The sequence below is a fragment of the Octopus bimaculoides genome, chromosome 18 (genome assembly GCF_001194135.2).
Source record: "Octopus bimaculoides isolate UCB-OBI-ISO-001 chromosome 18, ASM119413v2, whole genome shotgun sequence".
In the NCBI taxonomy this organism is placed as follows: Eukaryota; Metazoa; Mollusca; class Cephalopoda; order Octopoda; family Octopodidae; genus Octopus; species Octopus bimaculoides.
In genome coordinates, this window is record NC_068998.1 from 16,642,661 (window position 1) to 16,655,565 (window position 12,905).

At 33.2% G+C, this 12,905-nt stretch overlaps 1 protein-coding gene across 4 annotated transcripts in view; it reads left to right on the top strand.

The window, feature by feature from the left end:
* LOC106871195 (histone-arginine methyltransferase CARM1) overlaps positions 1-12,905 on the top strand; it is an 83,850-nt gene that overhangs the window by 51,917 nt on the left and 19,028 nt on the right. For 2 of the 4 annotated variants that reach the window (XM_014917538.2, XM_014917537.2), the window contains exons 9-12: positions 1,370-1,545; positions 3,191-3,328; positions 4,947-5,146; positions 6,405-6,506. In XM_014917538.2, coding sequence (XP_014773024.1) covers positions 1,370-1,545; positions 3,191-3,328; positions 4,947-5,146; positions 6,405-6,506 — 616 coding nt within the window. Of the gene's footprint in view, positions 1-1,369; positions 1,546-3,190; positions 3,329-4,946; positions 5,147-6,404; positions 6,507-9,547; positions 9,567-9,818; positions 9,956-12,905 lie in introns of those variants that run through there. The other 2 variants (XM_014917536.2, XM_014917539.2) reach the window with 2 other exon arrangements.

Here is a 12,905-nt window from a genome sequence, read left to right on the forward strand (position 1 = left end):
TTAACGTCCGCTTTCCATGCTAGCATGGGTTGGACGATTTGATTGAGGACTGGTGAAACCGGATGGCAACACCAGGCTCCAATCTAATTTGGCAGAGTTTCTACAGCTGGATGCCCGGTAGAAATGTGATCGAACTAAGTGATATGATAATCCTTTAAATTTTCAGTATTACGCCGTTCTTCATTGGTGTATCTTGTATACATCATGGTTCCATTCCACGATGTTCCTTTCTTACCGTAAAAATCTGTAGTTTTTTCCCTATAGTATATATAGCTTCGAATTTCATTTTGAAATCTATAACAACCATAGCATCTTCTAAACGTAAATCAAACATTATTTCATGTTTAGCTTTTCCCGCTAATGATGATACTGATTTTAAACCAAATGCTTCATACAATGTCCCCTCTCCTTTGAAACAATTCATGATGACTCGCTAATTTATGGTTCAGAATCCTCTTGTTCCATATACACTCTACGTTTTCTTGTATTCATATTTGTTTTACGTGTGCTGACACCTCCAATAAGTCGTATCCTCTTTGTGGCATGTGTGTTTACATTTTCGTTGCGTTTATTATCTCCACGACATGTACATCCACATCTGTCACATCCTTGACAACTAATACATCTACCTTTTTTGCAAGTACATGATAATTCTGACATAACTGCTGATTGGGTGGAGCAAAATCAAAATCTGGACTACCTGTGTGGTTTTTTTTTTATATATTAATTTTAACGAATCAAATTGCTCCGTTTATTATTCAGTTTGCGACGATTCAATATTTTAAAGTTCTACAAAAAGTCAATACTCTGACCCATGAAGCGACTCTTAAAATAAAGTGTAATGCAAAAGGTATTTGACTGCTATTTTTGCAAAGAAGATACTTAAAGGCAGCCATTAAATTATTTGTATTCTGTTTTTGTTTTATTTGTTTCAGTCATTTGACTGCAGCCATGCTGGAGCACTGCATTTAGTTGAACAAATCGACCCCAATACTTTGTAAGCCTAGTATTTATTCTATCGGTCTCTTTTGCCGAACTGCTAAGTTATGGGGGATGTAATCACACCAACATCAGTTGTTAAGCAGCAATGGGAGGACACAGACATACAAATAAATACACACACATGATGGGCTTCTTTCAGTTTCCATCTATCTACAAATCCACTCGCAAGGCTTTGTTCAGCTTGCAGCTATAGTAGAAGACACTTGTCCAAGGTGCCACGCAGTCGGACTGAACCTGGAACCATGTGGTTGGGAAGTAAGCTTCTTACCACACAGAACCCCCACCCCCTCTCCGCCTCCTTTTTGTTTTAACCCTTTGAGTTTCATTAAGCAAATTGATTAAAATTACTTTTCACTTTACTCCATAGGATACATTTGACATCCGAATATGCCTTGCTAAATCCAACAAACATGTGGTTGACTTCCAGAAAGCTAGAGAACAAGATCTTCACATCATTGACATTCCTTTGACCTTCAGTATGATGCAGTCAGGACTTGTACATGGTCTTGCCTTCTGGTTTGATGTTGCCTTTTTTGGCACAAAGTATGTATTTGTCTCTTTATAGATTAGTGTGTCTTGTTTTAAGATTTCTGCTTTGAATTTTGTTTCAGGTTTGTATTTAAGAAAAATTTTGTCGATTGATGAGTTATTAGCAGTTCCTGTCAGATGGTTTGTTATATTTGTATGTATGGATTTGAATTTTAAGATCTAGGTGTGGCTGTTTGGTTAAGAAGCTTGCTTCTCAGCTGTGAGGTCTTGGTTTCAGTCCTGATGTGTGGCACTTTGGACAAGTGTTTTCTACTATACCTGCAGGCTGGCCAAACTGACCAAAGGCTTGTGAGTGTGTTTGGTAGACAAAAACTCTGTGTGTGTGTGTACCCTTGTCTTGACATCACTTGTGGCAAACACAAAGGTACACACATAAACACGACAGGCTTCCACATAGTTTCCATCTACTAAATATACTCACAAGGCATTGGTCCACTCAGGGCTATTGTAGAAGACACTTACCCAAGGTGCTTTGCAGTATGACTGCACCCAAAGCCACATGGTTGCAAAGTATGAGCATCTTAACCAGATAATCCATCATTCTAAAAAAAAAAGGGATATAAAACAGCAATTATACTGCTGGGAAGTTTTACCCAAATGAAATTTCAAAGTAATTTTCAAACAAATCCATACAAATAACAAAAAAAGTATGATGCAATAAAGTTGTACCTCTACTTGTGAGGCCTTTTATGTAGATGAACAGAATTTATGTATGAGTTTCATATAAAGCAGCTTCAAACTTAATTTCTGATGTTATTTGAGTCGTAGCTTCAATGAAATTTACTATTTTTAAGAGAAAATATTGTATTTCTTACTAAAGTAAAAATATATTGTATTTCCCACCATGTAAGATGGTTGGTGTTACGAAGGGCATCCAGACATAGAAATCATGTTAAAGCAGACTGAAACCTGGTGCAGTGTTCTAGCTTGTCAGCTCCTATCAAACCATCCAACCCATGCCAGCATGGAAAACATGTTAAATAATTATAACTAATATAATATTTGTTGGTAAAAATTTAAATAATGAGTGCAAATGGGTTTGATTTGACTTACAATTGCTCTGTGCAATATGTATTGAAGGAATGACCATTTGAGATATTCTGGTCACCATGATAATACTGAGACAAAGTTTTGAAGAAAGATCTCATGTCTCCCAAAATGTTAATTAAAAGAAGAAAATTGAAGTTTTTAAACAAACTAAAGATTTTGTTTGTTCTTTGTTATTATTTAATAAGTGGGAAAGGCAGCGAAATGGCTGAATTGTTAGTATACTAGGCAAAATGCTTAGCAGCGTTTTGTCAGTCTTTGCATTCTGTGTTCAAATTCTGCCGAGAATGACTTTGCCTTTCATCCTTTGGGATTAATAAAATAAGTACCAGTTAAACACTGGGGTCAATGTACTCAACCTATTTCCTCTCCTGAAATTGTTGTGGCAAAATTTGAAATTATTATTTAATAAGCAAATAATTTGGTGATGAAATGTGAAATCACTCCCGAAGTTTATTTCATCCTCCACTTCCCTCAGAATTATGCAATGGTTGAATGGTGTTTTTATTGTTTTTGCTAGTTTCCAGAAGAGGTTTTTTGATAAGGTTGTTCTTGGCCTGCACCGTCATTGTATTTTATTGCTCTCTTGCAGCAACTCTGTGTGGTTGTCAACTGCACCCACGGAAGCTCTTACTCATTGGTATCAAGTTCGCTGTCTTGTGCAAACACCAGTTTTAGTGAAACAGGGTCAAACATTGACGGGAAAAGTTCTTTTACGATGTAATAAAAGGTAAGTTACTCATTTAATTTATGATTTTTATTTAATTAATATTTATTTATCTTAATAAATAATTAAAACGCTGTTTCTTTGTTGAGAGTTAAACATTACTACTACTTTAACCTTTCTACTACCAAAATCCGGTATATCTACTCAAAATTTCATTACCCTTAACTGTGGAAAGTAGTTTTTATATATTAGTTCATTTTCTTTTTATTGAAGAATGTCATGCTTGAAACTATTTTCTGTTGAGATAATGTCTAGTTTATCGAGGCAGTGTGATTTGCAGAAAATACCAATTCTGTGTTTTGGTGGGTAATTAACATCACTGGTATAACCATGAAATTTTATTCTGCCATTAAAGATTTAAGTTCAGGGCGCTGTTTTATTTGTGCTAGTAACCAAAGCTTTTTCTCTCTCTTTAAAAAAGGTAGATTGTATGAAATATAAGTGTGATAGTACAAGATAGTGTGACAGACACTGGTAATGAAAGTAGAATCTCTTCAAAGACTAAAGAGAAATTAGTTGAGTATGATTTATAAGATATGAAGCAACCAACTTGCATGAATGGCAAAGCTCAGTTGAATTAAAGAAGTTGCTGGACATTCAAGGTGATGACCACTATATGCAAAAAGATGACCGAATTTGAATTTCTGTCTCTTAGGATATAACAGTCCACTATTGAACACATCTTTCTCCAAGGCTCTTTCACATCACCTAATCCATTGTCATCCTTGTCCACTTTTGTACTTCTCGTTTCTCTCATGTATTCTTCAAAGCTGTCTCTTTGTCTTTTCTATCATCCCCTCTTTTGGAATCCATTCCATGGTTCTTTTTGACCATCTGTTGTCTGTTCTGAGTGAATGACCTGCCCACCTTCACTTTGTTTTTGCTATTTGTTGAAGTATATCTCGAGCTCCCTTCTTATCTCTAAACAGCTAATTCTATCTTTCAACATAATATCGAGCATAAAAAAAGAAAATATCCAGATCCAGTTGTTTGTGAGAAGTGACTCAATAGATTGCAGTGTGGTAGCTGCTCTACTAGGCATATCACTATGAACAGCAAGCGGTCTTTTTTGTCTTGTTCTCTTCGAACAAGTCAGACAGGACAGTGCTGAAGCAATGTCCCAGAAAGGCAATTCCATTGCACGTAAAAAGTACCCACTACAGTCTGAGTGGTTGGTGTTAGGAAGGGCATTCAGCTGCAGAAACCTTACCAGATCAGATTGGAATCTGGTGCAGCTTACTGGCTTGCCAGTCCTCAGTCAAACTGTCCAATCCATGCCAGCATGGAAAGCAGACGTTAAACAACAATGATGATGATGATGATTGTCAAACCAGACTGAACATCAGAGGGGAGTGTAGAAGTTATCTACTGTGCCCAAACCTTTTAGTAGTGTGTTGTGCCTTTTGGCTCAACTTTTAAAGTGTGTGTGTGTGTGTGTGTTTATAGTACAATGTTTTGTATGGGATATTTGGTGATTCTATGGAAATTAATTACAAGTTTGTAGCTAGTCATAGATTTAGGGGTCAAATGATATCCGAACAAAAACACAATGTTTTATTTGTTTATATTTATGTTCATATCTTGTGGATATGTTAAGCTAGTCTCATATATTTTATTGCAGACAAAGTTATGATGTTGATATTGAACTGAATATACCAGGAACCAACACAAAATCTACCAATTCACTTGATTTAAAAAATCCTTACTTTCGATACACTGGTCAAACACCACAGCCTCCAGCAGGAAATAGCAACCAGTCGCCATCAGATTCATATTGGAATAGTGTAGCAACTGGTAATTTGTCTAACAATTGTTTATCAGGTAACTTTTCATCAACTTTCTTCAATAGTTTCTTTACCAAAATTCATCTTCTCACTAGTATCAGTTTCTACAATTCTCCTCTTGATATTTTAACATGATAGGGATTATCCAGGAATTATCTAGTATACTGTATCAGCTATTTTGAATGTCCACTAACTTTTACATTCTCAGAATATTAACTGATCATATCTAGCTCAAGTACTCTACCTGTTTAAACTGGCCAAATCCAACCTCTCACATCTGCCCTACAATATTATTCTCAAAAATAAAAAACTGCATCATTGAAATCTTGAAGTTATGAGATAATGCATGATTAGTTCAAAACAATGTGAACAAATAAGGATTTCATTGGACAGAATAATCTGAATGCTTGAGGGTTAAATGATTAAATAACCTATTTTTATTTTCATCAATTTTTTTTCAATATAGAGTAAAAGTTAATCAGGATTACAGTATGTTTTATATAATAAATATGATCCAGGGATCTAAGTGTAGGAAGTTGGTAAGCTTCAAGCAGTGAGTGACAGGTATATTTTGTACTATGTCTCCTCTATTCAGTTCAACTCGCTCACTATTGTAGTGGAGTTGACTTGGAAATTCTGAGTGACATTGTAACCTTCATTTCATTGAGGTAATCTCAGCTTGATGATTAGCTATGTTGAACATAACCATTACATCAAGAGGTTCAGTTAGCTAAAAAAAACGTGTGCATTTTACATGCTCTACTCCCTCAATTTGGACACACACACACACACACACTCACACATGGCATATATCAGAAGACTGAAGCAAATTTTAATATTATAAAACCTCACTATGTGTTAAGAAGGTAAGCGTTTTCCTTCTTGTGCATTCTTTCTGAACAGCATAGAAGGAATGTGTTTACATTATTTATCCTACAGTGAGGCTCTGTAGTACTGAAATACATATGTATAAAATACTTGATAAACATGTTAACTACCATTTAATTAGGAGTGATTTCACATCTTGTCCTAGAGCACTTCAAATTGTACTCTTGGTTCAGGTACCTAAACCTGTGTTATGAATGAAAAATTCTTCTCGTTTATCAGTTGATTTGTTATCTGTAGAAAAAGGCATCTATTTGTAAAAATCACTGGATACAACTGTAAATTATCAAAAGCTCTCAGCTACATTGCTATCAAAACAAAAATTTGAAACAGTAAAAGAAAAAAACCCAAAAACAGTTAGTTTGTCTTATTCAATATTCTACTCATATTTTCTCTCTATTCTTTTATAGGAAATCAGTCTTCCTATATCAATGGAATTTTAAATGGTTTAACAGATAATACTCAAGTAATTGCCCAACAAGGTGTTGTCCAAACTAATCTGATACCACTCTGTAAGTACACTAGTTTCCATCAAGGTTATTAAATAACTGACTCTTGTTGTGCTGTTATCATTTTTTGTTAGGATTTTGCTTTTTCATTCTCACCATTTTTATTTGTAAACAAATATTTCTATGATGTATAAAAATTACTTTCTAAAAAACTTCAGGTACTTATTGTTGTTATTATTGTTATTGTTTCTTTTCTTGTTTCTGTTACGTTCCTTTATAAGCTGAGGGGGATATCAATTAAGGATTTTTTCCTTTTCTGATAATGTATAAAAATGTAGTTTATGCTTTTATTGTCATATGGCTAATCATTTTCGCGAGAAATGTTCCTGTGACAGTTATGCATCCTAAATGTTACTTATTCTTTCTTTTTTTTTCTTTCTTTTAATATTTTACATTTGCTCAGATTTGTCTATTATTAGCATTTTAGTATCTTCATCAACTTGACTGAGATATTCCAGTTTTGGTTGTTATGGAAACTTAGTTCAATAGCTAAGTCAGTATTCAATATTTTTGTCCCCGTTTATAACTATTTCCTGCATATTCACAATTATACCATTCTGTTTATCATGCAGTTGTGTCTAATTAAGAGCAACTCTTACTTTCTTGTGTTTGCTTTAAGAAACATGAGATTTTTTACTATCTCGGTTTCTGTTCCTTCTCTCTTATCTCTCAACTTAAGTTTCTTCGAGGAGTCTTTGGTCATTCTTATTTTGTTTTGGCAACTGGTGAGGGCAATCTTCAAAGTCATTGTTTTGATATTCTTTGAGCTGGTTCTAAGCTGTTACCATCTATGCTTCTCGGTTATGGGGTTTTTTTGGTGCAAAAAGACCCAAGTTGCTATTTAGGTGTTTATGTATTCATTATTATTAATATTGTTGTTGTCTGCAGTATTGGTTTTGGATCTGTATTCTATGTTCAAATCCTGCCAAAGTGAACTTTATCCTTCATCCCTCCAGATTTGGTAAAATGAAGTACCAGTCTGGAGTTGATGTAATTAACTATCCACCTTCCCCACAAATTGCTAGCTTTTCTAAAATTATTATTATTAAGGCAGGAAGCTGGGCAGACCTGTTAGCATGCTGGGCAAAATGCTTCACAGCATTTTGTCCGTCCTTATGTTCTGAGTTCACATGCTGCCAAAGTCAACTTTGCCTTTCATCCTTTTGGGGGTCAATAAAATAATTAACCCATCCCCCTGTAAAATTGCTTGCCTTGTGCCAAAATTTGAAACCGTTATTATTAAGACAGTGAGCTGGCAGAATCATTAGCACACCAGACAAAATGCTTTGCAGTATTTCATCCATTTTGAGTTAAAATTCCACCAAGGTCAACTTGCCTTTCATCCTTTTGGGATTGATGAAATAAATACCAGTTGAGTACTGGGGTCAACATAATCGACTACTCCCACTTCCAATAATTTCAGGCCTTGTACCTATTGTGGAAATGATTATTATTATTATAAAAATATTAAAAGTTGTCATTGGTGACAGCTCTTAATTTCCCTAGATTAAATACTTAAACAATAAAATGCCATTTTTTAAAAATTAGAAATATCAATAGGTTTCTGGAAAAAAATTATCTTTTAGTCTTCAAAAATAATTTTATTAACACTAAAATATATTAATTATTTGTCACCATGATTAGAATCTACAATCATGTTAACTATTAACCCTTACACAACCAGCAGAATTGTCTGTTAACTGTTATTTTTGGTGTGTTCCTGCCTAATTCCTTCAGTTTAATTTACCTCAAAGGAAAAGTAATAAATAGTGAATTATGGGAATTATAAAATTAATGGCAAGCATTGATTCTGTTTCTGTCATGAACAGTTGCATTTATATTCCTTACTTGTTTGTGGAATCTTGATATCCACCCTGGTGCTAATGAGAGGTTGTATGATCAGCAGTGGTTTTCAAGTGGCTGCAAAAAGTGTGAACCTGGAAAACAATATGCTCTTATTTGTCTTGGAATCTTAAGGCTACACTGTGACTACTTCAACTGGCAAGTCTGGCAGCTTGCATTGCGTTAAATATAATGAATATCATGTTATAACTGCAATCTTTACAACTCTTTGTTCAAAATCATAGATATAAAATTGAAGAAAGAACAGGTAGAAATAATTCATCACACACACACACACAGACACACATTTTATATTATAAATTTTAACTTTAAGAAGTGAGATGAAGTAAACTTTGTTATAATCTAATATATTAAACTCCATGGATTTTGTTTGCAAAGGTTGTGAATGTCTTTCCTGCACTTGAATTGGATGCAGGCAGCATACCAAAAAAAAGGGGGGAAAATTTGGTTTTGGTTCAAATTCAAACCTTGTAGTATTCATAGACGTTAAAATGTTTACTCAGGGTCAGGTTTATGTGTAAAAGAATTTCAGATTCTAAAAGCCCCTGGCATGACAGGATTGGTCAGTCAGTCAATGCCAGTAGTTTTTTTTTTTGTTTTTACATTTGGATTAATTTGTTCTAAATGCATGTTCTTTAACTTCTTGTAGCTTCCCTGGAGTCTTCTACTTTTTTTTTTTTAAATAATACTTTTATAGCATAAATAATCTGCTTCACTTGTCTATTTTCTTTGCTTTCCTTATTGTTTGTATGCTTTAGAGAAGGTTCGGAAATGTTTGGTTGGAGAAAAACTAATTAATCAGATTGATTTGTTTAATGTTTGATAAAAATTCACAAGGTCTGCTGGTTTGCCGTGAAGAGAAGCAAGTTCTGATATTTTGGCCAGAGCATTTCGTTGGATTTTACAAATTCTATTTACTGATATATTTATTTCTTCTTTAACTGAGATGAGACCAATTCCCCTCATATTGTAGTTGTTTTCTTTGTATATACAATGGAAAGCGGACGTTAAACGATGATGTTATTCTAAAACAGTTTATTTATCCTTACACTCTTAGCCATTCATTGGATTTTAGTTTCATGTTTTGAAGTAGGTTTTTTATTATCATTTTATTTTAATTTTTTAAAAACAACTTATTGCGCTAATATTTTCCTACTGATTTTTGTATAATTTTTAAATAGAGGATTGTTTTGGTGTTGAGTTTTCTAAAAGTAAAAGGTAATGTTGAACTTTTCATTGTCTGTTTTCTCAAAATGAAATGAGGTTTTGAAAGTTTCTACTGAAAATATTTGCAAATATTTCCAGATTTCAATAAATTACTTCAATGAGATTTCTTCAAGAGATTCTTTTTTTTTAATCTACAAAGCTTTGAGATTTTAGCATATATTAAAAGAATTTTTTTAGTCTAGCTTTTGAATTTTTTAATCTGATCCTTGTTACTTTCTATTTAAGGTTCTTCATATGAGAATATGTTTCAACGTGATTTTGTCCACATGTAAAAGAACTCCTGTTATATTTTCTACTCTCCTTTTAAAAACTAGAAAGAAAAACAAACAAAAACATGCATTAAAAGACAAAAAAAAAAAAAATTTCCACCTGATCTGTTTCGAAAGTCAATCTGTGCAACCTCTTTCTGAGACCGGCTTCAATTTCACTCTGGATAACTGAATATGTTGTTCTTTTGTTGTTTCACAGACCTCTTTAGTTTAAAAAGAAGCTGAAACATTTCTTAGCTAGGGGAGTTTTTGCAAATCAAATTTTCTGATTTAAAAAAAAAAAGAAAAAAGGAAAATATCTCCATTTCCAATAATACTGCTGCCAAAATCTATTTAGCTTTCAAGGTACATATTTGTGTATGATTTTTCACTGTCTGTCTGGCTATCTCTTTTTCTCTCGATTAAAATAATGAAAAATATAGTACAAACATTGGGTTTAAGTTTGAAATGTCTGTTCAACATTTCTGATTCAATCTTTGAATTTTTGTTTCTCTTTTTTTACAAATAGCTATAATTATGTTTTGTCTCTTTTCATCTCATTCTTTCAATGCTGAAATTATTTCAATATAATAATAAAAAAAATCTTTTTTTAATTTTTGTTCATTTCATTTTTATTTATTAATTTTTTTGTTTTATGGGAGTTGGAGATGATGGGAATATGATGTCTCCTATGGTGCTAACCTAGTTGATTTGTCAATAAGCTAGAAATTACTTCTATGACTATTGTCATAAACATCAGCTTCAATTTTTAGCTGGTCAAGAAAGAAAATATTTATTCACAGAAATATATTTACTTAGTATTTCCTCTTAGATATTAACTCACTAACATTTAGTTGCTGATAAAACATCAACTTTTGTTTCAATTGTATTCTGCTTTTCAAAGTGTGCTTGTTTTATTAACTCTCAAAATGGAAGATGATTTCATTCAGGCAGTTTCATTATGCCTATTATTTAATTTATAATGCTTTTTGCAGCCATTTCATGTGATCTAGAGATGATGCATTTGATGGCTAATAGACATCTTAATTTAATTTTCACTACTTATTTCCAGTGGATTCACTGCAGATCTCTCTTGTTGCTATAGGGCTTTCCTATAAGTAGGTTATCTCCCTTGGCTAGGCGGCGCTCCATGTAGATAATTAAACTTCCGGAGGCTAACCCACGCCATTGTTATTGTTTTATGTCTTATCATGGATATAAAGCAGCTTGATGATTCAGCTATCGAAGTACTTACTGTGCCTGAGTTAAAGGAATATTTAAGATTATATGGACAGTATGTTACTGGAAGAAAGGCGGACTTGACTGAAAGGTTGAAAGGAATAAAAATTTTGTCGATGAAGAATGTCAACAAAGTAAATTCATCGGACGATAAGCTTGAAGTATCGGATGATACTTCAGACTGGAATAAGCAGAAGCTTATATCTCCTCTCGGTGAAGTATTGCCTGATCTAAAGATCTTTGTAAGTTTCCGAATTTCACAGATAATGAAAGCAAAGCAACAGTTAAGGAGTGGCATATTTTACCATGACAGACACATACACAGCATCGAATACCACGATGTGAGTGAAAGCTGCTCTCACTGTATTGTCCGGTGTCTGGTAATCCCTTCGATACCGACATCAAACCAAAAAAAGAATCCTGACCACAGAGTGTGGGTAATTATGTTAAATGTCACTGGCAATGTGCATTCAGCTGATTGCAACTGTTAAAGCAAGTCACTGAGCATGCGTACATGTCATACGGGAGAGTTCCAATCAGGGGTGGTTAACACCTTAAAGGAAAGCCCTATTGTGACATGATGAAACATTTATAAACTTATTTTGAAGATTAATTATTAGTGCAAGTTGCCATTTTTTGGCAGCCTTTTGTAATGCTAGGATAACTTTAGGAAAAATTCATATACCTATATACCTATATATAAGGAATGTTACATTATAATATTATTGATGTGACTAGGTTTTTTTTTATTGTATATATTTGTAGGTTTTCTTATGATAGTTTTCTTGTCAATGTTCATTGTCAGGTTTATAAATGTGATGGTGAAACATCAATAAACTGACAAGAAATGTAGAAGCAAAAACAATATTTTAAGTGTATCAACAAATTTAAAATGATGAAAATAATTTTGGAAATAGTGACTGCACCAAACATCAAATTACAATCATGATAAACTTTTGCATGAATGTAAAGAGCTTATAGGCATCACCATTATTGTAATGTGATTTTTTGTAATTACATTAAACTAACATGATGCCATTATTCAAATTGTGTAACATTTTGGCTTAATTTGTTGAAAAGCTCGATTTGAAGTAATTTTATGTTGCATTAATAATGTTTTAGAAAATTTTGGTATGTAATAAAGCCAAGTAATTTATTTTCACCATCCATGTTTCTGCATTTAAATGTGGAAGAGTGGGGAATGCAAAAGTTAGCTGTAGGATATTAAATGATTTAATGGGACATGGGTAAAACATTTATTTCTAAAGAATATATGGCAATGGTTTGAAAGACAAATGAAAGGACAAATGCAAACTGCACTCGTGTGTAGGAGGTCCAATGTTATAGTAATCAGAAACCAACTAATTACTATAACCAACAATGTTATAGTAATTAGAAACCGACCAAATTGGTTTAAAACAATACTATAGTTGGAATTTTATATACATTGGAAACAAATGCCATTATTGCCCAAATTTGGAAAAAGAAAGGTAGCTTTTCTGTGAAGTCAGCAAGATGGCCAAAAAAACCCCCCCAAAAAAACCAGCTGCAACAAACTGCAAAAGAGCTTCTTTCTCTCACTCTCTGTACAAAGCAAATTACTAATTAAAGCAGATGCCCTGTGTATTCTCCATTTCACCCCAATTACTATGTGGCTATTATAGCCATTTAACTTTTTTATAAATAAGATCTGATCTGATGAAGTCATCTATTTTATCAAAAATAATCCAAACTCTTGTGCAATATCATTTTACTGCAGCAGTTTTTATATTTTCTTTGTTGTATTTGCAATGATTTCTTTTTGTTTTTTCTGTCAGTGCATACA